We start from the raw sequence: 27,450 nt of genomic DNA on the forward strand, positions 1-27,450 counted from the left end.
CTCTGTGGAAAACAGAGGCTACAGGGCTAGATGGATGGAGGGGGTGTGCTCTTAAGGTGTCAGGATTACAGCCTGTATGTCATTATGTCAGGAAACAGATGTACATCTTGGGTTCTCAGATCAGTTAAGGGTTTTTTTTTCCTTGTACCTTAAAGGACCTTAATCTTCATATTTTACTTTTTGAACTCTGCGCATGAACTACAATAAAACCAATTTCCCAAAATGTGTAATATGGTTTTTCCCCTTTGAACAGCAGATGATTTCTGGTCTTGCTGCCTGTATTGCGACAGATGTAGTCAAGCTGTTATCCAGCAGGCCTTTAGCAGTGATGGCCTTATGATCCTGATGATGTACAGAGTGCCTTACGTCATACAGATGGCAGATGATCTTTGGACATCTCCCTGAGGATAAGAGGATGAATGGACTGATGAAGCAGGGGGTGTTCCCCAGGGTTTCAGCTGTGAATGGGTTTCTGTGATAATAGCTCCCACTCTGTCCTGTCCATTAGCTTTAACTACATGTGGCCTGATGTTATGCAATTACTGTGAGGAGTCCTCAAATTTGCACCTTACATGAGATCTTCCGGCTTCTTAGGAAGGAAGTCTGTAATGCTGATACACAACAATTTCCTGGACAGGGAAGAGTTCTGTAATTTACCGTTATTTAAAGTACAATAGTGTCATTAAGGTCCACATCTCTTTTTCAAAAGAGACTTGTGCAAAAAACACCGTCTCTCATTTCAATCCAGACCGAATTTACAGACAGCATAAAAATAGATAAACATAACATTTTATAATGTTTTAATGAAATCAGAGGAAGTATATTTGTCATTCATTCCATTTGTAGACAGCGGAGGATTTAAACTCACTTTTCTCCAATCTCAGTGTGAATGACAGGCACAGCTAATGTTATTAATATCCTGTGACCTGATATTGTAACTACTATATTTAAATGTAAAAGGGGAGCAGAGATAATTGGGCCATTTTCAAAGAAGAACCTTATAAATAAACATCATGCAGAGATGCTCTCTTCTGTTTCTTAAGGAGGACCATCCACATTAAATCACATTCAACAAAATACAATACAATGAAACAAATTTTCAAAGAAGACAAAATAAAGCTCAATTAATGGTAAAATAAAGTACAATAACTAAAATATAGTTATAAAGTCAAAAAAGATACAAGTAAAAACTTGCATGCAAACAATCAAGAAAACTTACTTTACATAAAATGGAAGAGCTGAGTAAAATATAACAAAATTAGCTCAAATAGCTCAATTTAAATTAAAGCAAAAACAAAAAACAGAAACAATGAATAAGTTACGTAATTAAAAAGATACAGCTGTGAGTTAGGAATGAACTCAAACCTGAATAAAAAACAATATATTGTGATGCCACACAATTAAGAGGCTTTGAAGTGGAGGGAAAACCCTAACGACAGGCAGCCAACATCCAAACATGGCTTTAAATGTCCCTCAAGAAACCTGGAAAACTGTTCCTGAAGACTACTTGAAGAATTTAACTTAAAAACTTAACATAGAACTCCATTTTTGCCTTATATACTATTTTTACATGTGTGCTTGCAGATGTTTCGTTAAATCACTATACATATTATCCATTTACATCTTAAATAATTCACATAAACTATCTTATACTGGCCCTTCATGCAACATCTATCTGAAAGAAGGCCATATCTTTCTGCTTTAAGCCAACTTCCTTCTGACTGGCTACTCCTTGCAAACAAATTTTGGACAGCACACAAGTAGAGCTTGTGTCAAGAAGTAAGAGTAGAAAAAAAATGAAAAGCATTGAAAACAGTCTGTAGTCTGAGCTTTTGGCTCACAATGATCACATGTACACACAGAACGTATGAAAGAGACCTCGCTATCATAGGAAACTATGTCACCTTTCCGCTGTCTTTACCTTTGTGTTTTGAATTCAGGTGTGATCACTGAGGGGTGGATCTGAACTGTGCAACTGCACTCAAATTAGCTAGTGACTTGTGAATAATTTCCAAATTGGACTCAGTAAGACTGCAGATTAATGACTGAGCCCATGAAGTCATCGATTAAGTGTTTGCTGAGGTCAAAAAGCTATGGAGCCTTGGGGTCACTGGAAGGCTGTGTGCCACCTTCTGGCCGTTAAAAAGAATGCACTTTTACAGCACTTTAAAGTTTAAACTCAGTGTTTGCATAAGTAAAAGGGCCCTAGTTCAGTTTCAGCTAACGACTGGCATCTTCATTGTCCATTAGCTTTGACATCCAAAATAAACTGACTTGGTTCTTTATCCAGATGTTTGAAACTAGTTAAAATCTTGGGTGCTTTACAGTGAAAAAGCTGTGAAAGGTACCACTCACCAGTGGAGAACCATCACTAAATTAAAGCTGGTTCTCTCTCTAGGACTTAGAAGTTACCCCTTTGGCTCCTCCTGGCTAGACTATTCTAACTCTGTATAAGTTTGTCCAGTTCTGCTCTTGACTGCAGATGGTTTGAGATGCAGAGTTGCTAGCTGTGAACCCAGATTTATTAGAATTTGGCCTTTTTGTCAAAAGCGCAACCACACTCTGGACTAGTCTCGCTCACTCATCCATCCGCTTATCCTTTTCAGGGTCGGGGGTTACTGGAGCCTATCCCAGCTGTCTTAGGACGAGGCCGGGGTACACCCTGGACAGGTCGCCAGTCTGTTGCAGGGCTAACACATTCCACCCTGAGCACGCTTGATGTCTGATCTCAGAAGCAAAGCAGGGTTGGGCTTGGTGTATCGTCCCATGTAGTCAAGTCTGAAGGCCCTTGTGTTTTGTTTCCCCTCGTTAGAGACAACTCCAGGGCTTTCTAGAGACTGTGCACCTTCAACTGGAGAGCACTTCAGGTCACCCCTAGTTGGAAAGGCACTTGATTGAGCCAACTTAGAGACCCAATGCTCATGCACTGCCTCCAAAATTATATGCATAACCTGTAAAGAAAGACTGGGTGATAAAAGATGTCGGCTACCAGTCAAAGTGCCTGTTTTAGCCTCCAATCTAAGGACAGCCCTGAAATGTTAGCCCTTGGCCCTAAAGCAAAATAAGACTCTCAGAAAGTGACCTAACGTGAACTGAAAGTCCCAGAGTTTTGCTTTAAGTTTCCCTGAAGTCACAAAAGCCATCATGATGAAGGGACACTTCACATCAAGAGCTGTTTTGATACAAGCTGCACTGCCCTGGGCTCATTCACCAAATATTAACATTGCTCTAAACTGAAGCACAGCAGGGCAAAGTCAACATTTCTCAATGTGGGCACTTTGACAACCTCACTTGCACTTTAGCTTTAAGATGCTTGAACAGTCTCACAGCAGCCTCTAGTGGAGATCAAAAGGAACAACAAGGCAAGCAGCTTTCTGGTTAAAGCCATTTAATAAATCCTTTAAGAACAAGATAGTAAGAATGCAAAAACCAAACTGATTTAAAAAGCATTGCTGTACATTTCACACCAACACATCCACTGAAAAATTTAAAAGTCACATTGCTGACCATATAAGTCACACCACAAGTTTTAGATTAAACACCTCAGCAGCAGTTTAGAGAGGTGCATTAGACTTAAAGGTGTAGGGTCATAGAGGTCTTCAGGCCTAATAAGATTAGTGCATGAGTACTTGTGAATAAGTGAAACAAAAATGGTTGCCTTGCACTAGTCTGAACATGTAGCCCAGCTGTCAATCTTAGAAGAATGAACTGCCATTTTGTTGCTCAGGTCAAACTTAACTTGTGGCGTGCTTTGGGCAGGCTGTAAAAATACACACCCTCAGTCTTTAAAATTTAAAAAACCAAACAAAAAACCAAACTAGTGACATCCTTGGTGTGCGGATCCTTGGTCAGGTTAAAAAGTTAAGTTACATCTGTACAAATCAGCACATGGTGCCAAGGACATCGATCTCCTCACTGTGTGACCCGCTTTGCCAGGTCCTTAACCACTGATGATTTGAGCTGCGAAAAGTTGGCAATCCTCATCTGCTTTGAGGTGGAGTATTTGCCTTTGATGGCCTGCAGAAGACACCAGTGTAGTTAGGTCTTGTCAAGTTTAACATTAGTTTAAATTTGAAGACTTATCCTGATTGGATGAGAAGCTTACCATGTGCTTGGTCAGCCCATTATTCACTTTGACAACGTTCTTGGCGATGTGTGCCATAACAGGAATCAAACTCTCTGCTGTGTAGTCCATGTAGTGCTGCAGCGTCACATCCTGGAAAGACAATTTAAAGGCATCTGTGCAGGATTTGCTAATCAAAATGTGCATGAGTCACATTATGTATACTTTGATCCTTGTGGTGAAATTCCTCTGCATTTAACACATTCACTCAGTGAATCAGGTATAGGGGTTAGTTTGAATTTACTGATCTAGATGTACAAACTTATTTGACAATTCCTTCACATAAAGCAAAGCCTTTTGATATTGAAACTCATCCAAGGAGTCCTTTTACAAATATGAAAAATTCCCATGACAGTTCATAAAACCTATGTTGCAATATTGCAATCATGTCAGCCACTTGTGTATGTTCTGCATAGATTCAGCTCTAAAGTCTGGGATAAGCAAAGGCCAGACAAGCTTCTGTTGCACCTGTATTATTCAACTTGCCAGGAAGTGCTACAAGTTAACAATGCCACTGCAGCTTTATGGCAGCCATTTGTTGCACTCAATTATGGATTAACACTCTTGACATGCTTCATAGGTCCTTTCTTATGAAGAAAAAAAAAAAGGAAAAGACTTATACTTCAGACCTAGTTTTTACCACTATGAACTTTTAGCAAGGACAACTTTAATTTCTTACAGACACACTAAAACTCTTGAGACCCTTCAGATGCACTTACCCATTCTCCAGCATCCAATATTTTGAGGGTGAGTGCCAAAGCAGCACTTGCCACCATTGAAGGTGGCAAATGGACCATCTCGTAGTCAACCATTGTGAGCTCCAGGAGATACTTTGCCAGAGTGTGCTGCTCAGCAGTTACCTGTGAAGAGATGCACGAGGAATAAGTTGCTGCACGAACACTTACTGTCACCCATCAGCACTTCCTGTGACACAAGATATGCTGCAAACCTCATAAATTTTGGAGGCCCTTCTGAGGAACTGCAGGGGGAGAGGACGGCCCAGTTGGAACTTCAGCACCCGCAGAATGGTCATCTCCATGTCTCTGATTTGGGCTGTGGTGTAGGCCTTGTCTGTGACGTAGGCAAAGTCTGAGATCTCTGGGGGATACATCTCCTCATACTTTGAAGCAAGGAACATGGCAGTCACTCCAACAAGCTGCAGCTGCTTCTTGGGGACTGGATTGTCCTGTTGGGAGGTATAGTTGCTGTTAGTGAGATGAAAACCATGAAAGGTGGAACGGTGTCGTGCAGGACTAACAGCATTTGTTAGGAGAACCAGGAGTCACTCACCTGAAGAAAGCGGTCAATGATGCCCACGGTCATGTACATAGTTTCCTGCAGCAGACGAAACTTCAGATTTACTTGCACGAGCCAGTCAATGAGAATGGCTCTCATGTTGCCCGTCACCTCCTGACCCTGCAGATAGTTCTGTCTGACGTTCTGTTCAACCTGAGCAAACAACAAATGGTTACAGTGGTCTGTGGGGAAAGTAGCTCAATAGTCCCACTTTAAATTCCTTTATTTTAAGTTGCTTGCCTCAAGCTGGCGGAGATACTTGTAGATGTCCTTCACATATTCACTGCAGAGCATGGGGTTGTCATAGTCATCTGCGTCGACGTCTCTGATAGCAGTGTGCAGAATGACATCTGAAAATGCTTGGCATAGGTCTGCAGGCTCACAGCCAGAGGTCTCCATTGGTGTGGGAGAGGCTGGCTCAGGTGGGGCTTGCACCTCTGGCTCAGGTTTAACAGGAATGACATCTTTTTGCTTGGTCTGTTCAGCCTTTTCAGCTCTGGTTGTAACTTTAGTCTTCTTGAGGGCTTCAGTCTTTACAGTCTAAGGGAAAAGCAGGTTAAAGCCAGAAAACTTAGTCTGGGAAGACACCTTAATATAATATTAAAAAAAAACCTTAACATAGGACCAATTTAGTGTTAACTTTCAAAGAGATCACTTCCCAGCATGATTTTAAGCCTCATTTAGACAATCTCATCTTAAGCCCCAGCTCCTCTTCCGTCTAGAGCTTTCAGTCTTGCCAGACAAATTACAACCAATTAAGTGTCCCCCCCCCCCCCTGCATTCTTAATTGGAAACTCACAGCAGGAAGCATGCTAACTCACTCCTGTAGGTATGCTATGCTGCCATTTTAATGTAGCCCAAAAGAGGGCAACACGCAAGTGAGTTCTCTTGTTATCAATGCCCCCATTTAAGCAGCAGTCCTGCAGCCACCTCAGGTGCTCCCTAAGGTTAAAATAAAAACTTGACAATCACCTAGACACTGAATTTTAGTCTAAACAGCACTTAAACCTACATCACCAAGTTAAGTCAGTTTCAGTCAGTCTTCTGAGCACATTGTACTCTCAGGGGTTTTCCTGTTCTGTTTGAGATAAGGTATTTTTAAATTAGAGAATCTAAACCCGGAAAATGTGTAAGCTTCTTTTAGAAGAAGAGGCTAAATGCTGACTAATAACTGGTTCCATGTGTAGTCAAGCCACAGTGTGCCTGGGAGGCCCCCCCCCCCAAAAAAAAAAAAAAAAAAAAAAAAAAAAAAAAAAAAAAAAAAAAAAAACACCCCACACCCAACAAGCTTAAAAGAACACCTTCATACCCTAACAGGACGTTATAATTTTTAAACAAACTTGTAAACCAGTTATACCTTGTCCACCGCTTTGACTCGATTCAGCATTTTGTGCCAGTTGTTGCAAGTGTGGCCCCACTCGGACCATTTTAACCGTTTTGAGAGCAGAGCTGGAAGCCACTGTACCCATATGATTTCACCGCATAATACTATTGTTTTCCATAGATTTAACAGAAAAGCATTTAAAATTCGGGATGAAATGTTTACCTTTTTCTGTGTGTCTTTGTTAACTGCGATGTTTCCAATTTCCCCCAGGGCTGCTCGGGGCTTCTGTGTGGGCCCAGACACAGAGCAGGCCTTCCCACCGAGGTCGACCTTAGTGGAAGCCAAACGATTCTGCAGGAAAGAAAGAAAAAATAATAATAAAAAAAGTCACAATGATTATAACAGTTTGCACGCTTTTATCTTTTAGTTAAAGAGCCTTAAGCGGAAACCCTTACTCTCGACCTGCTCCATGATAAGAAATCCCAAAGCGAGAAACGAAGGCTACAGCTACGTTTTGGGGGTATTAAGCGAAAAAGTCAAAGAAAAAGCTTCTAAGTGCTTCCCCAGATTCAACGATTAAAAAAAAGAGTAACAAACAGAGATGAGAAAGTCTTACCCGGGTCACTCTGAGAGCCATTTCGAAACAAGCGATGCTTCAACAAACAGGCGAATAGTCGTAATGGAGAACGGTATGGCATAGATTCAAGAAACAGCGAGCGAGGTTTAAATCCTCGCTCGCTGGAAGCTGATTCGCTGACCTAAGACTGTTCTGGGCGTCTGATTGGTCGAACGCACCTGTTTGAAATGCGTTCCCCGGACAACTTATGGTCACGTGATTTGTTTTCTTGACGTTCATTTCCTTTTCCTGTTACGTCCTGCTTGTTTTTATACGCCTTTTCTCTAACGCTGCATTTCAAGTAAGTAAATAAATTAATAAGAAATCACTTTAGGAGGGAGAGGGAATCAAATCTAAAAGTGTATTTTATCGTTATACTTTAACTTCTATTGCCTCAAATTCGTTCAGAACACAATTCCTTTCATTTTGAGTATGATAAACTTTCTTTAACATTATATTTTTTAAGCTCTGTTATTTCATTTAATGTAATAAAAGTCAATTTCTGCTATACAGAGCTGCCTTAGTACATGAGACATCTAAGAGTAAAAATGCCTTCTTGAACGATAGAGGCTGTTTTTGCTTTTATTTTTCTTTTATAGCTTCTAAAAGTCTATTTCAGATGTAATTTCTCACATAACTCACGATATAACACTTTACTTTTGTCATCCATTAAATATGCTACAGTATTTATCTCTTTAGATCTCCATGTATCTTTAAATACCTTTGTTCACCAAGTAAAACATATCCACTTAGCAAAAAGTAGATACTCTACTTTTTTGCTTGGATACATAAATGTAAAGTTGACTCTGTCTCCTTGGCAATAAGTAGATGCATTCTACAACCCAAATTACAAAATATCAAAATAAATAAATGTGTAAAATGTAAATAAAAACAGAATGCAATAAGATGTGCATCATAGATATCCATATTATATTTACACCAGAACACAGGAAACGTAAACGTACAATTTTACCAAAAAATAAAGTTCTTTTGAATTTGATGGGAGGAACACGTCTAAAAAAAAAAAAGTTGGGACACCAAAAGGCTGGAAAAACAGCTATGGAAAGATTTTATGTTAATAAAGTTAGTTGTCAACAGGTTAGTAACATGACGGGGTATGAAAAGAGCATTTTAGAGAAGTAGAATTTCAAAGAAGTAAAGATGGGCACAGGTTCACTAATGTGCAGCAAACTGCATTTACAAATTGTGGAGCACTTTCAGACTAAAGTTACTCGTTGTGAAATTGGAAAGGTCATCATCTACAGCGCATACTATAATATGATGAAAAAGCTCAGAGACTCTACAGACTCATGTCTGTGGCACTGGACAAGGCTGTGAATCAATATTGAATAGATGTGATCTTTGGGCCCTCAAGCAGCACCACATAAAAAATAGGCATGATTCTCCCATGGGAATCATTGCATGAACTCATGAACACTTCCAGAAATCAGTGTCTGTAAACACAGTTCACTGTCATCCACAAATTCAGGTTAAAGCCCTATCATGAAAGAAGGGTACAAGTCATCCATATCATGGTAGTCTCAAGTGCTTGAAAAGAAGGCGACTGGGCTTCTTATTGGTCATCCAAGAGGCTTCTTCAGTTCTAAAACAAGTGACATAGAATCCCAGTGGTTTGATCCAGGATGGTTTTTGTTCTCTTGGAGGTCGTCCTTCGGGTTGTTGAGGCGATATCAGTCATGTGAGTTTCCCTAGTGTGAAAAAAGGGATGGACTATTACCATCACTGGTGCCAAGGTGTGAAACTCTGTAAAACATTGTCCCACTATGCTGTCCTGTGAGCTACTGAGGTCATTTGAGGCAAGGTGCCAGTTGAAAACATTAGACCCATTATGAAAAAATACAATAAAGACCCAGGGCTCTTGAGCAGCTGGAATCACAATGGGACCTCACCAAAAGTCCAGTAACCTTATATGTACTTTGCACTCTACTCAAGAAAGAGTGGTAGTGATGGGAAGGCTGCTCCAGTGACGTACTGTGTAGTTTTTGTCACACGCTGGAGAGCCTTCCTGTCCTGAACAATGCAGCCTCCATGCCACACTGTAACTGAGGCAGCGATGACGCTCTTAGCTCTACAACTGTGTAAACGTTTCTGGGTGACATGCCAAATTTCCATCAGCCTTCTAAGAATTTTTCAGAAGCTGCTGAGTGTTGTGAGATCAAGTAAGAGAGAAATTTAAAGGTTTTTACTCTCTATCTCTGCCTCAGTGGTGTAATCATTTCTTTGGTCTCATCTACATTTAGAGAATGATTGTTTCCTGACACCACACCGCCAGTCCTGACACTTCTATGTCACCGCCTCTCCATCAGCGAATAACCCAATGACTGTTGTGTCACATGCAAACTTTATAAGGAGACCACACCGTCATATGTGAAGACGGTGTAAAGGAGAGGCCTCAGCATGCACCCCTGATTGGTTATCATGCTCATGGGTCTATTACCTGATGTGTGGTTTTCCTGAGTGTTTGACTGGAATTTCAGCACTCACAGAAAGTGACTTCCCAGAGATTACTGCAATTAGTGTTGAATTCTGAGCTGTTGCCAATGAACAACATTCTTTACATGCAGCTGTGGTCAGAAGTTCACATGCGCTCATTATGGTCATGAATGTTATGGTAAGTTGCGTCTGTGTTCATGGGAGGGACAGTGGTTACCGCCTCTGGTTGAACACACGTGCAGCAAGCAGCAACCTGTTCCAAAGGATTTTATCAGCAGGCTGTACTTAAGGTGGTGGCTAAGATTCATTGCTGGGTTGTTGATCTCTGCTGTTAGTAAGGCCCTCCCTTGCTAGTGTAGTGTGGTGTCCCCCCCATATTAATTTCATTGTTCTTCCTCTTGTTTAAACCTTCCCTGGAATTTTTTCTACCTCGGAGCACTTGGAGAGACTCCCTGAGCTAAGTGAGTGAGGAGAGTTGGATTGTTTGGAGGCTCCTTTCCCTGGATCCCTGGAGCCCCTTTTCCTCCCATCACTACCCTTATGTATCAACCTGGTGTTTCTGCTGTAAATAAATGCACTAAACTTGAACTCCTGAATGCTGTCATTGAGTCCACTCCATCCAGTGTTCTTGATCACTAACAAGACATACACAGGTTTTACAAGAATGTACAAGACGTACACTGTAGAACCTCTAGGGCCACTTATTAAAATATTTAGTAAGTATATTTGATCTTGCGTGAATTTAAATCTAAAATAAATTCAAACTTGTGAACCCAGTTATTAATTTTTAAACAAAAAGAGTTACACTGTAAAATTAAAAAAGTTAAAATAAGCCATTAAAAGCACAAAATTACCTTGACATTCATGTTCATAATTTGTGTATGTAAACTTCTGACAAAAACTGCTACATGTTCCTCGGTGTGTGAGGGTGTCATCAGTGTACCGGTTCTGTCTGTATGTATATTAGGAAGAGTCCAAAGTGGTCTTTTTAATGTTGGTCAAGACCAGTCTTCTCCCTTGGAAACACTTTACTACTTTAAAATAATCACTACAGCATCACCTGTGGAACTCAATGTAGATGTGTCATGTTTTGTACTGTTTTGTTTTTGTCTGCTCTCATTACTTTTAGTGCCGTGTTGATGTTTTGAAATCTGTTTTTCGACATAGATGTTTGTTTATGTGGGGTAAAGGTATGTTTGTAGAAACCAGGACTGCTCTGTCCTGAAATCTTTAGTGGCTCTTCGCCAACAACCATGCCCTCCAATCAGAGGATCACAATTTCCATGACGTGTACCGGAAGGCAGAGAGGACGCAAACGTAACACGTAAAACTAAACAGATGCCACTACCTCTCCTAGACTGAGGACGTCAGCGGGAGCAACTAACATCACTCCCAGACGGAGAGAGGACCGAAAAGAAACGGGCACAAGCGACGATTAAACCTAGACGGCCCTAGTTAGTCAGCTCCAAGAGAAATCCAGGTGTTTTTGTTAGCCAACAAAACAGCGTTTCTCTGGCACGAAAAGGTAAGATAACACCGAGTAGTTAAACCGCAGTCTGCTGGTTAGTTAGTTACTTAGTAGTTGTTTCGGGAAGTGTCTCAGTCTAGGACTAATTGTAGCTACAAACCGTTTAATAAGCACGTTTTCCAAAACGAGTAACGTCGACGTTGGTGTAAAATTGGCTTACTTAATTAGTGAGGATTAAAGAGTGACTGTCTGGCTGCTTAACACGTGTCCTTAAAAAGTTTTCCAACGGTTAGACTACACGTTAAATAGGTTTAAGAGGCTATATAGCTGCTAAACCTGGCATTAACCTTACAGCTATTTAAAAACCGATCTGTCTCCTTTCTAAAAATCTCCTTTTTTCAACTTAAATCTATCCGCAGCTCGCAGTAGCATCTGAATTTCCTTAGGTTGTGTCTAATTAGCAGCGATGTTTTAACACTTATTTTTAGTGTGTATTTTGTCCCCTTGTTTCTCTTATTTAAGAGTCGTAGAGACTTCTGTTTATAAAATTTGTGGTGACTCTAAACAAACAACAAAAGAGCGAACAAAGCAAACTAGTCACGCTAAGCTTGCTAGCTGCAGGTAGCCTTTAGCATGCTAGCGGGGAGATCAGGAGAGTCGTACTTAGCAAGGAGCATGTTGCCTATTATTTCTAAGTAACCCTTTAAACCACAGCTTTACCTTGAAAAAATACCCACAGTGTTACCAAACACCACGAGGAATAATTATTTGTTAAATGTTTGCTTTAAAGGGGGTTAAAACGCAAACAGCGTGCATTAGCTTGCTAGCATGACTCAGTGGATTTGTAGAAGTAAAACGGCTGTGTGGCCCTGTTTGTGTGCTGTGAAGTAGTTAAAGATGAAGGATATTTGCTCACTTGACTGAGCCCTTTGGGGATATATAAATGCGTGTTTAGCTCTGGGATTAAGGCAGAAGTATGGCTGAGGAGTGACTCGCCTTTTGTCTGGGTGATAAACGTGCTCCAGCTGCTCTTTGTGTTATCCACAGGTGTTGTTATGAATTTTTATGGTTACCCCTTTGCTGGAACATGCAGGTAGAGGAATTTAAACAAAGTGTGTGTGGGCTGTTCTTATGTTTAAGGAGAAACCTTGTCTCTGACGTGGATACAAATTTTAGCCAGGGTTCCAGCTCTGGTTGCAGCACTCCTGAGGTTGTCTATAAATAGATGTGTTCACAGCCTTGGTGTATTGAGGTAACTCGTGAGTGTGTGTGTGTGTATGTCACATTGCACTCCTGTGACAGTGGAAAGCCCTCATGCACATGTCCATGTGAGCCTGGCTGGAAGCGGAGCAATCTGCAGTCACACTGCAATGAGCACACGTGAAGCTGCACATTGCAGTGGTCGGTAACTATCCACAGTTTTGGGGAAGAGGGAAAGACTAGTGTAACTCACCAGGATATGAACTTAGTGATGGGAATTCTTCCCCTTTTGCTTCCACTGTGTATAAACTGTTAACTGTAGACAGTTGATTTCCCCTGAAGCAGGATCTTCACAACTTCCTATAAAAATCTTTGTCATCACAAGGCTGCTGCAGCTGTTTACTAGACTAAACTTGCCTGGCAGGAAGCTGTTCTCAGCTTTGAGGAAGAGAATTTGCATTGCATTGTTATTATACAGTCTGTCTTTTTTTTCTTTTTTCTTCTTTTTTTCTTTTTTTTAAATGAGCATTTTAGTATTTTGTGAATTTAGATTTTTTTTTCTTGAATTCTCTGTAGTTTAGCATTTCATTCTTTTATTTAGCTATTCCCTTAAAAAGTATTATTTAATGTGATATCTAGAGTTTATTAAGGTGTAGCTTTATATTTGAGTTTAGTTTAGTAAACCGGTAGTTACTTTCATTTAAAATTATGTGAGCTTTATTATTTAAAAGTATTTTTCGGCATCTTATAAAGCATTTTTATTTGATTTAGCATTTCATTGTGTTTTACTTGGCACTTTCTTTTGCCTGCCCTTTCATCAATTTTTAACTGAGATCTCTTCTGATTAATTTTGAAGCAAGCTGCTTTCATTTTTGGGTAAGAAGAAGTTACCTAATCATTTTTATTGCATATTCTCTTTTTTGTGTGTTTTATTTAGCGTTTTTTAAAATTCACTTGGGTTTCATTTGGCTTTATTCATGTCTTTGAATTGTTTAAGGTTTCTGATTTAGTTATGCTTATATTTTTATTTTAAATTGATTCATTTTACTGAATAATTTGGAAATGCTTTGTCACGAGCCAGTTGGTCAAGAAAACTTTGATAATGACCAATGTATCAATCATAGCTGCACATTTAACCGGTAAGGATGCAATGCTGCTGATGCCAGCAATGCTGATGTTGGCAACTTTTGGCAAATTCTTACAGTACCTACATGGGCAGTTTAACCTTGCCCATTAGATTGGGCTCAGTTTGTACTGTTGAAGGATTTTCATACTTTCAGGGCGATTACTGTATTTGGACCTCAAACATCTGTAGAAGACAAGAAGACATTGGTGTCCTGCATAAATTTTTTCAACTACATGTTTGTGTGAGCACACACAAATGCCATTTATTGCCACAGACATGATTCATTTGTCAGGAAGACGTGATTTTCTGACAGAGTGACCATTGAAACAGAAATCATTGTGTAGTCTGAGCACTGATTAAAGATGTTTGGGGTTTTTTGTTGTTGTTTTTTGTCCTTCTGCACTCTTTTCAAGCAAAGGTCAAGAATGCTGTTTGGTTTACACACTAAATAAATAACATCTCTAACCAAGACTGTTGACAGTGTGCCTCAACACTGTTATCTGGTTTGTGGCACTTGAGGCTCAGGTCATGTGATTACACCTCAGCAGTTTTATTATTAGAAAATAGTGAGGTGTCCCCTGAAGCTCCAGTGAAAGGGAAGTAAGTCAAGTTTTAATGGGCATTATTTTATTAGATTAAAATCTGAGTGAAGATTTCATGAGTAAATTTCACTAGTATGTCAAGGGGATTTAGTACCAAAAAAATATTCATAGTTGGGGTTTATATCACTATTTGTCATTGTACATTTTCTTTGGGGTTTGATGTAATCTAAAGTTAATAATCACCGTCCACATTAGTTAATGGTTATGCTGTGATTTAAGCCAGCGGTCCCCAACCCCCGGGCCTCGGACCGGTACCGGTCCGTGAGTCGTTTGGTACCGGGCCGCGAGAGTTGAGGCTCAGGTGTGAAATGTATGGTTTTCAGGGTTTTTATCGGTTTTCAGCGTTATTTTGTTATCATTTTTATCGTTAACTCGGTTTTCCTGGGTCTTTTCACGTGTGTTATGAATAAATCTTCTTTTTTCGGTACCGGTACTAGTTTTATTTTGTTGTATTTATCCGCGACACCTTAAAGGCCGGTCCGTGAAAATATTGTCGGGCATAAACCGGTCCGTGGCGCAAAAAAGGTTGGGGACTGCTGATTTAAGCTACAATGTTCAATTAGAGGAAAACTAAAAGCAACAGAAGGTCTCAGTAGTCCTTCTCACTGCCACTCTGAAGCCTTGCTTCTCGCTCACACTTAAACATAGCAAAGACAGAGAGAAAGCTGTCCTTGTGAAGCAGTAGGATATCTCCCATGGGTTTTTATTCATTTTTATTTTTGGGTATGAAAAGTGGCTGAAGTGCCAGAGGTAATGATGCGTAGGTGCTTAGGGAAAAATCTACATGTTGTAGTTGTGTACTGTCACTGGGGAAGTGTCAAAAAATGTGGGCTTGTCTTTTTTTTTTTTCTTTTTTTTTTTCATATGTTTGTGGTGGTATTTAGTCCTTTGTCTAAGCCCTTTTAAGTGGAGTAAAGTCACAATAGACAAAGACCTCTTCTTTTGCAGTGACGTGAAACTAAGAGATTAAAAACAATAAAAATTCCACTGCAGTCACCGTTTGTACTTTTGATGGTGTTTTTTTTTTTTTTTTTTTTTTTTTTTTTTTTTTTTTTTTTTTTTTTTTGATTGATGTTCGTTTGAGCTTCTTCCTTCCTTGTGAACTCTGCTGCCGCTCCCTTTCCTGTTTGAACCCACTTTGGAACAAACTAATATTTAGTTTCACATATTATTTTGTTTTGTAGTTTTTATTTTTTAGATTCTATATAGGTAAGTTGAAATTCCTGTTGCAGCACACATGACCTATAACAGAATAGCTAAAAAGTAAAATGACTCAAAATCGTTTTCAAAATGTCAAATACACAAATTAGTTACTAACTTGGACAAGTAGAAAAAATAAGATGAAGGAACCTAATAAATAAAAATCCAAAAAAAATGACAATAGAACACCATGTAGTAAGTGTCTTAATAAAGTAAAACATCAGCTGGACAAGCTAAGAATTTATTTCACATTAAAGTAATGCAAATATCAGAGAATCCAGTGAGCAAACATCCAGATATTATGCAGCCTTATAAATCACACGACCAGCTAACTTTTCAGGGAGAATACTAAACTGAAGTGAAACTCGCACAAAGTAAAGCAACAACCTCAATTATTGGCTGGAGAGAGGTTTTCAGTGATTGGCTGCTCTTTAAAATTTATGTCCCCAAAAGAATAACGAATAATTGCGTTCATTACAGATAATGAGATGTAAACATGTGAGGCTGATGGTGATAATGGGTTTAGTGACAGCTGATTTGGAACAGCTTCCAACTGAGTCAGTGATTTAATAAAAAGGCTACACATCAGGTACAGATGTGAATATAACTGCTTTAGGTTCAGGACACGATCATTTCTTTCCTCTTCAGTATTGTCTTTGTGCTATGTGACTCGGCTGCGGTAACGATGCCTTTTATTTTTGTATGTCTGTCTCCAGGTCAGCTCATCAGGTGGCAGAAATACCGCTATGGCCCAGGAGACCAATCAAAGCCCAGTTCCTATGCTCTGTGCCACTGGCTGTGGTTTTTATGGCAACCCCAGGACTAACGGCATGTGCTCCGTGTGCCACAAGGAGCATCTGTCACGACAGAACAATGGAGGAGTTGGTTCTTTGAGTGGAGTGGGTAAGACCTCAGGTTTTGTTTTCTTCTCCTCGTCTGTGTGCAGCTGCTCTGCCTTCATCCCCGGTGTCTCACTGTGGCATGCTGTGATTTATTTCTCCTCAGGCAGCAGCAGTAGCTCCACAGCTGAGGCTTCTGCCATCCAGAGGTTAGAGGCCACCCTGAATAATGCTGCGGCTGCTGCGGTTGCTGCTGCAGAGGTGGCAGCTGAGGCCGCTGCTGCCTCTGATGCTGCTGCTGCCGCCGCCACAGAGACACTCAGGTGAGTGGACCCAGCAGGGTGCCGGTGTTATGCAGTCTTCAAACAGTGACAGGAAGTGGCATCTATGGCAGGAATGTAAAACATCAGCAACCATCAAGATTTGGTTTATATAGAGGTAAAAACTGGGATTTCCTTCAAGCCAATCAGTAGTCTCTTACAGCTGTACAATAATTTTGTGACCATTGAGGACTATGTGTAGTTTCATCCATTCATGGTCTTCTGCTTAATCTAACCTTGGAATGGCAGTGGCAGTAGACTAAGCAGGGTATTCCCAGTTGTCCTTCTCCTTAGCCCCATTTCTCCTGGGGGATCCTGAGATGAGAAGTATAATCATCTCAGAGGGCTGAGGGTCTGCCTCAGTGTCTTCTGCTTGGGCATGCCCTGAAAACCTCCAAAGGAAATCACGTAGAAGCAGCAGCTCTGCTCCAATTTGCTTCGATTTTCTGTTTCTTAGACTGAACCCAGCAACTTGTTTCAGCTGCTTGTATTTGCAGCTCAAATTCCACTTACAGTGCTTTTAAAATGGTCTTTATAAGTTGGAAATTTAAGTTGTGGAAACCTGCAGAAACTTTGTCCCTAAAACAATGGATCCTTTTGTAGGAGGATCCATTGTGTACACACACACACGTTTGAGATGCTACGTTTGATATATGGAACATAGGAATATTAAAGCTGACCTATTCTGCTTATTTCCATATATGTATTTTTTGATTACTGTAGAGCAGCTTAGCATGATTCACAATTCGAATTCACAAATACAACCACTGTCTGAAACGAGCAGTTTTAGATCCTCTCCTTTTAAGCAGACTTATCCGTGATTGGCTATTTCTCTGCCTGAAAAAAGACCATATCTGGGGATATCCATTTAAAGTGACATCATAGAGATTCAAAAGAAGAAAAAATTTCTGCGTTTAGTGCAGGGATTACTCGTACATAGCATGAGCACCAATATAAACATGACAGAAAGTAAGAGCACAATAGGTCTGCTTTAAATCTGTTTATTTAATTTTTTTTCCTTTTTTTATCCTTTGCAGTGGGATTTCACCTGCCATTTCTGTAACACAACAGATGACTGAGATGAGTCTCTCCTCTGAGGAGAAAGGAGCGTCAGGCAGTAAAGTGGAGCTCATAGAGCCAGGTGGGCACTAAAAATGGATCTGTTTTCTCCATCCATTCTCTTGGATCAGGGGTGGCTGGAGCCTAGAGCCTATCCCAGCTGTCATAAGGCGAGAGGCAGGGTACACCCTGAAGAGGTCGCCACCCTGTCACAGACAGACAACCACTTTACTGAGTGCACATGTTCAGTCCTGAGGGTGGAAAAGTGTGACTAACAGATTTATGTTCTGCTTTTGCCCTTATTTTTACCATGAAATGAGAAACGGGTCATTAGTATGAGGTTATTTAAGGTAGAGGTGAAAGAAAATGTGCTTTTTTTTTTCCTTCTTCTTTTTCTTAAATGGAATATTTGTATTTTCACCACCCAGTTTACAAACCTTTATACGAAGGCCTAGCTCTAGTTTAAGTAATCTTTTTCCTTCTTTTTCCAGTTGTGAGTCAGCCAGCCGTCTCAGCCTCGCATCCCTCCACTGCTGGCAGTGAAGACTCCAAATCCCCCGAGCCCCCCAAACCCAAGAAGAATCGGTGCTTCATGTGTCGTAAAAAGGTTGGCCTTACAGGTAAGATGTCTCACAAAGAGATGGATGGATTTTTAAAGTCACTAGCAATTTTCCCTCTAATTTCTCATGTGTCTGAGCAAACACACAAACTCCCTGAGCGGTCCCTTGGACCATTGTGAGCAACGGCAGACGTGTGCACTGTGGTCACACCAGCATAGGCTATGTGCGCCTTAGCATATTCTACTTCCGGTGGAGAAACTCCTGTATAGCGCTTTGTTTCCGGTGTGATATTTGCTCCTTGTTTACGGTCGGGTTTTCCAAAACAGGTCAACCAAATGGATTAATCAGGTGGCGATTTGCATTTCTCAAGATGTCTTGGGCATTTACCGAATACATCTGTAGATGATGTTCATCGTCTTGTCGATATATTTTCCCCTGCGCCTCAGAGCAAAAGAGAGAAAGGATTCAAATTGTATATCTCTCAGTATTTGTATACAGTGGTCACTCGTTTACAGTGTTGGGTAAGTTACTTTGAAAAAATAATTAATTATAGTTACTTTTTTGAAGAAGTAACTGAGTCAGTAACTGAGTTACAAGATTCTAAAAGTAATTAATTACTTGAAAAGTAACTATTGCTTTACTGTTTTAAACATAAATAAATAAAATAAATTAACCCTCTGGGGTCCAGGGTATAATTGGCCATTTTTCACTACTTTTGATTTTCCCTCTACATTTCACCTTTAAAAACTTTACCGTGTTTGGTATCATCAGCACAACCTCACGTGTCTGAATTTAGTTATGTTTTCATTTTGACATACTGTATTAACACAATTGATCTAAAATCAGACAAAAAAAACCATAAAATCAGAGTAGAAAAAGTTATATTTTTACTGTAACAACCACAAACATGTTTAATGAATCATATTTCATAACTTTAAATGCAAATATAAATTGTCAATTTTAAAATCATATGGACAAGTTTTGCAAACAAAGTTATTTGCAGCCATTTACCTTTTACCTTTTTTTATAACCATTTCAAACTATTTACAGAACAATCAGCTGTTCTGCATTCAATAAGATGCCACACAAATTATTTGTGCCACTCCAAAAAAATAATTTCTGTCCACTATAAAGGAGAACATCACAGCCTGATACCTGCAGGTCTGACAGCAGCAGGTGTATCACTCTCCTATTCTCTACCTGGAGACAGCAGTCGCCTCATTGTTCTGACACACAACACAAAACTATCCACAACACTACACACACTCTAAACGTCACCTCTCTCTCTCTCTCTCACTCACTCACTCACTCACTCACTCTCACACACACACAGTCAGTCTTCCCCCTCTTTCTAAACAACCAAATGTCATGTTGCCCTATCATTTTTTGATTGGTCAATATGGTGCATTTTTCCTCCAACATGAAAGGGCAGGGGTGTTTTTTTTTGGGGGGGGTTCGTCATAAGCAAGGAGTGCTTGCTAGCGCTGTCCTTAGACAGTAAACGTGACGACACTATTGAGGAAAAAACGCGTATATATTGTTTATCATGACTCTGGTTTTAGGTGGCCTATCAACACAATTTAAAAACTATATCACCTTGTTGCTTTGTCAATTTGAAGCGGTCGTGTGATTGGCTTACCACGACTACTACCGTATTTTCACGACTATAAGGCGCACATAAGTCTTAGATTTTCTTCAAAATGTGCAGCGCGCCCTATAGTGCAGTGTGCCCTGTGTGTGTTGTTGTAAGGCGGACGTAGTAGAGGACACCATGAGAACGCTAAAGGGGGAAGTGTGGGCGTTGATTGTATATAAAAGAACGGGTATGTGCGTTATGCAGAACATAGTTGTTTTAACAACCCTGAAAATGGCAAAGAGACACGCTTATGAAGCACAGTTTAAACTGAAGGCCATCAGCTACGCGGAGGAACATGGAAATCGAGCAGCCGCGAGAGAATTTAAGATTAATGAATCGATGGTTCGCAAGTGGAGGAAGCTGGAAAACGAGCTCCAACAGGTCAAGAAGACGCAGCTGAGTTTCCGCGGACATAAGGCGAGGTGGCCCGAGTTGGAGGAAAGACTCGAGCAGTGGATCATCGAGCAAAGAACGAGTGGGAGAAGCGTTTCGACGGTCACCATTCGACTAAAAGCAGTAACGCTAGCAGAAGAAATGAAAATTGAACATTTCCAAGGAGGTCCATCTTGGTGCTTTCGTTTCATGAAACGGTGCCATTTTTCCATCCGGACCAGGACTACGGTAGCGCAGCAACTTCCAGCGGATTATAATGAAAAACTGGCCATCTTCCGCTCCTACTGCAGCAAACACATCGCCGACAAACGCATCCAGCCCAGCCACATCACTAACATGGACGAGGTGCTGCTCGCTTTCGACATCCCGGTGAGTCACACTGTGGAGAAGAAGGGGACCAGCACGGTAGCGATACGCACAACGGGGCACGAAAAGTCTTCTTTTACTGTTGTGCTTGGCTAATGGACAGAAACTGCCGCCTATGGTGATTTTTAAGAGAAAGACTTTGCCTAAAGAGAAGTTTCCAGCAGGAGTCATCATTAAGGCAAATGAAAAGGGCTAGATGGATGAGGAAATGAAGGAGTGGCTGAGGGAGGTGTATGTAAGGAGACCAGGTGGTTTTTTCCACGCATCACCATCGCTGTTGATCTGTGACTCTGTGTGCCCATCTCACAGCCGATGTGAAAAAACAAGTGAAGAAAATGAACTCTGAGCTTGCTGTCATTCCGGGAGGCCTGACAAAGGAACTCCAACCGCTGGACATCGGTGTGAACCGGCCGTTCAAAGTAAGTCTGCGAGCGGCGTGGGAGCGATGGATGACCGATGCAGACCACAGTTTCACTAAGAGTGGAAGGCAGCGCCGGGCGAGTTACGCCACAATTTGCGAATGGATTGTAGATGCTTGGGCTAACATGTCTGCTGGCACTGTTGTTCGAGCTTTCGCAAAAGCCGGCATCATTTCCGAGGAGCCGCACGGCAGGGAAAGTGACTCTGACAGTGAAGAAAGTGAACCTGGCATGTTTGATGGAGATTGAGTGCAGCTGTTCAATTCAGAAACCGAGGATGAGGACTTCGATGGGTTTGATTGATGACGATTACCGGTAAAATAAATGTGAATACCAAACTCAGTTTTGCTCCCGCTCTATTTTTAAATGCGCACACTTGTATGCTTGTGTGTGTTGTTGTTGTAAGGCAGACGTAGTAGAGGACACCATGAGAACGTTAAAGGGGGAAGTGTGGGCGTAGATTGTATATAAAACCCGCGCCCTATAATCAGGTGCGCCTTATGTGTGTGTTAAATACAGTAATGGCACACATAACTGAGACTGTGCCTTTTAGTATGGTGCATCTTATGGTCGTGAAAATACGGTATATTCTTCCTCAGTCAAACAGCAGCACTCATGCGATTGTTTTGCCCCCTTAGCTCCAGGTGTTGTGTTAGAAAGTGATCGTCTGCAAGAAAGTGATTGCCGTCCGCGGGAGTGCGCAGAGATGCTTAAAACTGTAGCGCACGGATTACTTACAGCTACTTCCGTGCAACTGGTATAAGGTGCGGTAAATTGAACACAGCTTCAACAGTCTGTTTGTTGAAAAATAGTAACGTGACTGCACCACATTTTCTTGTTAGTAACGGCGTTGTAACGATAGAAATAGTAATTAGTTAGATTACTCGTTACTGAAAAAAGTAATGCCGTTATTCCCATCACTGCTCGTTTATCGCAGGTGTTATGTTCTGAAAATAACCCGCGATAAACGAGGTTAAACAACCAAATGCCGCGTTGCCATGTCATTTTTTTGATTGGTTGACATGGTACATTTTTTCCACTAATAGGAAAGGGTGGGGTTTTTTTTGCTTTTGTTTTTTCTTTACTCACAGGTGGAGAGTGCTTTTGAGTGCTTTCCTTAGAAAACGCAGTTTTTACCATTTCTTCCCGCAGTAAATATAAACAACGACAGTATTTGGGGAAAAAACATAATAAAAAAACATAATGAATTATAACTCTGGTTTTGCCAAAAACTGGTTTATAGTTTGAAGTAGGGCTGTTCGATATAACGATATATATCGGATGACGATATAAAAACATCTATCGTTTCATTTTACACTATCGTTTGTTTCGTGGTGCCGCAAAATAAACTGTTTACGGCAATATTTTTTCATCGCCTTGATGGTCACTGTAGTGGCTATATTAATTTCTTAAAGTTCTCTCTCTTATATTTAATATAACCATACTATGGACGGACAAGCAACTGTTTTTATGCGTTGTCGTTAGCAACAACAACGGTAAAACCATCGCGTGTCCGCTTGTTTATTTTCCACATAAACCTTTCATAATAAAGCTCAAGATCCTGTTGAGACTTTTCAAAATAAACTGAATCACGTGAAAGAGTGTTTACGGATGAGAAGCAAAAAAGAGCCGTCAGGTGCTAAAAAATAAACCTTAGATTCAAACGTTAGAACAGGCTTTTCCCCGCAGCACGCCGTGTAATAAATACTCACAAAGGAAACGGCGGCCGTTACAACTTATGTCTAAAATCGTTTCATGCATCAGTTAAAACACTCAACTCCAGGTACACGACGCCCAGCTGGAAACACTTCACGCAAGTCGAGCTGCCCGAGATTCACAGAATTTACAGAAAATGTTACATTTTTGTGATTTATATCGTTATCGGGACGATGGATGTCTTATATCGGAATATGAGATTGTGGTCATATCGCACAGCCCTAATTTGAAGTCCACACTTTTTCTGTCAATTTTTCCATCTGTCCTGCTCACATCTCCAGTGGTTGTACACGTTGTCATTAGCGTGTCTTCACTCCACATTGGCCACACCGCTTTCCTAGCTAAAACGCTGGTGGCAGCACATAAGGACACTGTCATAACCTGTCAGCGACTTTATTTAGCTGTGTATATATGAATGTGAATTGCATTATTGGCTGGAGCAGCCAGTCACCTATCACTTACTGACTCACACTGCAAAAGGGCACAGAATGAATTGTTACACATTTATTTTAATTTCAATTCAGGTTGGATTTTATTTTTAATTTTTTTGTGCGCACGCGCGCAGCTTAGAGGGAACTTGGTCACCAGATGTACCAAGACACCAGTTGATGAAGACGATGAAGAAATAGGAGGCTGCAACAAAGAAAATCCAAATCAAGCATCTCAGGCTTAACTAATCAGGATTATTATTTTGAACTGTAAGCCATGTAAAACAACTGAAGTTGAGTCCAAGAATAAAAACATGGAGATGGAAATGAGCACAACAGGTTTACTTTAAGATTTGTGTTTTGTATGGAAAAGTCCAGGTTTAAAAAAAAAAAAAAAAAAAAAGTGTAAAATTAAAAAACTGTGAAAGGCAGTGGTGTGTTCTGGTATCATTTTCCCCCCTGCCTCATCCTCTAAGACCTTTCCTTTCCTTTTCTGCTGTTTCAGGCTTTGACTGTCGCTGTGGAAATCTGTTTTGCGGACTTCACCGTTACTCCGATAAGCACAACTGTCCATACGACTATAAAGCTGAAGCTGCCGCAAAGATCCGCAAGGAGAACCCTGTTGTAGTTGCTGAAAAGATCCAGAGAATATGAAAACTGGGAGTTTGACTTTGAAGCCTGGAAGTGATCGCCTTTCAGACAATGGACTCTAGCCCGACTTTTCCTCCCGAAGGACTTGTTTGTTTTTTTTTTCTCTTGTTACACATCAGGGTGTTTTGGGGCCCCCTGTGCATGGATGTTCACATGTTTTCAGCTTCTTGTTTGTGTGTGAGTTAAACACTTTAACAGGGTTGTATTGAACTAAAGAAATGTTGGGATTGAAGTGAGGCGGTTTTGTGTCACAGTAACCGGCTGATGTTGGAGAAAAATGTGATTGCCCTTTAGAGGGAAGGGGGGGAGGAAAAAAAACCCTTCCTTGCCGGTTTTTTGTGATCCTCCTGAAATCGCTTGAACTTCGCGTGGAATGGGGCTCTGATGGCCTTGGACTCTGGGACTTCTCAGCTGTGCTTGCTCTCTGCTGGCTTGAGTAGCAAAATGGATATCTTGCTTTTCCGTTTGCAGCCGTCGCTCTGTGAAGTTAGTGTTTAACCCTCCCGTCTTGCCAGAGTTTGGTAAGTTTTTATCTTCTTGGACTTTGTTTCTCTCTGGCTCATATTCTTTCCCAGAAACCTAAGGTAGTTAGACCGTTTTCTCTCCCATTGATTTTGGACAGATGACTGCTTCAAACCGTCCACAAATTCCTTTTTCTGTTTTTTTTGTTTGTTTGTTTGTCTTTGGATGTCTGGTTAGTGTGTCATACGCTAAAACATTTGGGAGGGTTTAGCTCCTTCAATAATCATCTTACTTCACTATTGAATGTTTTCTTCAGGTTTTTAATGTGAGTTGAATTGACAGTGTTGGGAGTGTTGAATGAGGTGGTGACTTAGTGAAGTTAGTTATCAATAATTTACCATTTCAGTTGGTTTTTGGTCCGGCTGCTTAATCATCTTGGTTTTGACCCCTTTTCAGTCATGCAAGTTTGTACAAACCTCTTTATTTATACACTGTCGTGTGCTTAATCTTCTAATAATACAGAATAAATTGTACGATTGTAAATAAATTATGTTCACCACTAAAGGGTAAGGAGGTCACGGCTTGTCATTTTGTTCTTGTCTTTCATGCTTTAGCTTAAAGTCAGGATTAGGGTTAATAAGCCCCCAAACAAGACTTGCCTGTTAACATTAAGCCAGCATAATAAGAAAAATTCGGACTGTCCATACACAAGGATCACTAGGCAACTAACGTGAAATGTACAAAAAATTAGTCTGATCAAATTTGTCAAAGTGACCTGCATCAAGAAGCTTTGGAGTAATATTAGAGACTGAGAGGTTGACATAACTGTGTCTGCATACTGTAAGGCGGCATGCCAGACTCCTGGCTCAGACTCAGATTGATCTTGTGGGCTGGAGCATTGAAGGTCCTCTGTCTCTAAGGGAAGCTAAGTTTTAAGTACAAATTTAATCCCTGAGATATCTTGATATAAATGCAGTTTTAGAAGTAAATCTTAATTTTTCCACATCATGAAGAAATGTTGCTGTAGTAAATGGAAAATCTTTCAGCATGTCTGTGCAGGAGCTTAAATTGTAAGAAATGTGTCAAATTACAGGAAAAAATCCTGGTAGCACTCTAGCTTTTCCAGATGGTCCATAAAGTAAGTAAATTTTATTTTCTCTTTCACATTTTCTAAAGACATCCCATGGGTTGGATGGGAGTCTTTCCTGTGCTAATTGTGGACCTGGGCCTGATACTTGATACCACCCATCATCATCATCATCATCACAATCACATAAATTACAAAATGATAGTTTTCTATTCAGGTTTTATTATCTTGAGAGCTTGAGAAGAAGGTGACTCGACTTCTTTAAGACTACAGTGACTGGCATGAGAAAACTACAGACATGACTTGAAAACAAACTTTAATAAATACTGTTAAAGCTACACTGCTCATAGTCCTGCTTTTGTGGCTGTTTGTGAAGGTATTTACCTACTTGGAGTGAGGATTATAGGTATACAACCTATATAGATGAGCTGGGTTCCTCCAGCAAATTCAGTATATATACATACCTTGCTTGATATAGCTCAACATGAAAGCAGAGGAAAAGTGAGACAAAAACATATAAGGCACAGACAGCACATAGACTCACTTATCCTGAATCACACTAGGGAAAATGATGTTTGGAGACTGGGTGGAAAAATGGTCTGCATCAACTTGCTGTCAGTTGCCATCTTCAAGGCAACTTTGGTACCATTAAACGGCAATAAGATACTGCAACCTGTTTAAATGAATGGGGTGAAGGTGGCTTGAGATTTGTTTGGGATAAAATGATAAAAAGCTGCCAAAAAACCCAACCCATCTGATAAATTGCCACAATATTATAAAAGGGAAAAGTTTTGTGCATCCTGAGAAAGAAAGTACTGGAGAACTCAGCAACTCAAAAGACCTGGACGTCCAAAGAAGACAACAGTGGTGGATGGTTCCAGAATAAGTTCCGTGGTGATGAGAAACTCCTTCACAACAACAAGCCAAGTTAACAATATCGATACCCTGACCGCTTCAGGTATCGATATCCAAATCTACCATAAAGACAAGACTGCATGAAAGTAAATACAGAGGGTTCACTGCAAGGTGCAAGCTATTCATAAGTCTCAAGAATAGAAAGGCTTGATTGGACTTTGCTCAAAGAAGAAGAAAACATTTTCTAAAACAGCCGTCATAGTTCTGGAAAAACATTCTTTGGACAGATCGTCTACCAGAACGACATTCTTAAATGGCCACCTCAGTCACCTGATCTTAACCCAATTGAGCATGCATTTCACAATGAAACCTTAGAAAATTAGGATTCAACTTTGTCATTACACATGTATAAATAAATGTTTTTGCATAATAAATACACAAATGTAGGACTTTTTAACAGTATTTTCATGAGTTTTAGTCCCCTACCCCCATTAAAGACCTCACCTTTGATCATTACAACAAAGTCACTGAGTGATAGATAATTAAACGACAGAAAAGTTCCCGATTTCTGTTTTTCAGTTTTGTTTTGTTTTAACAAAAAAAAAAAGTAAAATAAAAATGTAGAACTCTGAAGTAACAAAAACCTTCCATTTTATAATTACAGGACAGTCTGGAAAATGAGCTGCCAATTTTACACATTTATTTCTTACATTTTAAGCTCAAAGATTTGTTCTTTACAGTGAGACTTTTGGGATACTTGCTCTACTGTGACTGAGCCATTGATAGTCCACAGACTGGTTGTTTGTGACACTGACCCCCTGGTGACAGTAATGAGCTACAGCATGCTGTTCACAGGACCAATGTTTGAAACTGTACACGAGGCATGTCAATAAAGATGTTCATCTTGAATATTTCTTTCATTTTTATATGTGTTGTTTTTTGTTTTGTTTTTTTTGATTGGTAAGTGAGTGAAAGTTGCATTTTACTGTCTTTACAGATGTTATATTGCTCAATGAATAAATTATTGAACATTATTTTCACATATTTTCAGCATTCTTTAGTAAAAATTGAGATACTTCTGTAACATTTCTCCCTAAAGGGCATGCATACAACATCCAGTTGACATTTCCAGGCTGCTGGCTGTCGTTTCCATGTGACTCAACAGGGCCTGCATCAGTGAGCGCTGGCCTCGGGTCACATTATGACACCTGCTCCCTGTTTTGATACACAAGTGCAGAGTGTACTCACTT

The 27,450-nt window shown here is 40.3% G+C and overlaps 2 protein-coding genes across 2 annotated transcripts; one reads left to right on the plus strand and one right to left on the minus strand.

Annotated features, from left to right (window-relative positions):
- Nucleotides 1–3,404: 3,404 nt before the first annotated feature.
- Nucleotides 3,405–7,420, minus strand: ccnb1 (cyclin B1). The gene is made up of 8 exons (XM_063480859.1): nucleotides 7,360–7,420; nucleotides 6,966–7,094; nucleotides 5,660–5,959; nucleotides 5,414–5,572; nucleotides 5,073–5,309; nucleotides 4,843–4,983; nucleotides 4,106–4,216; nucleotides 3,405–4,017 (listed from the first exon to the last, which is right to left on the minus strand). The coding sequence occupies exons 1-8, from the start codon at nucleotides 7,378–7,380 to the stop codon at nucleotides 3,913–3,915; spliced, it is 1,203 nt and encodes a 400-aa protein (XP_063336929.1). The 5' UTR covers nucleotides 7,381–7,420; the 3' UTR covers nucleotides 3,405–3,912.
- Nucleotides 7,421–11,130: 3,710 nt separating this feature from the next.
- zfand5b (zinc finger, AN1-type domain 5b) lies at nucleotides 11,131–27,186 on the plus strand. Its single transcript, XM_063478890.1, has 6 exons — nucleotides 11,131–11,338; nucleotides 16,126–16,312; nucleotides 16,415–16,571; nucleotides 17,606–17,709; nucleotides 18,119–18,247; nucleotides 23,651–27,186. Exons 2-6 carry the CDS (start codon nucleotides 16,156–16,158, stop codon nucleotides 23,797–23,799), a joined length of 696 nt encoding a protein of 231 aa, XP_063334960.1. The 5' UTR covers nucleotides 11,131–11,338; nucleotides 16,126–16,155; the 3' UTR covers nucleotides 23,800–27,186.
- The last annotated feature ends 264 nt before the right edge of the window (nucleotides 27,187–27,450 follow it).

The sequence above is a fragment of the Pelmatolapia mariae genome, linkage group LG7 (genome assembly GCF_036321145.2).
Source record: "Pelmatolapia mariae isolate MD_Pm_ZW linkage group LG7, Pm_UMD_F_2, whole genome shotgun sequence".
Lineage (NCBI taxonomy): Eukaryota > Metazoa > Chordata > Actinopteri > Cichliformes > Cichlidae > Pelmatolapia > Pelmatolapia mariae.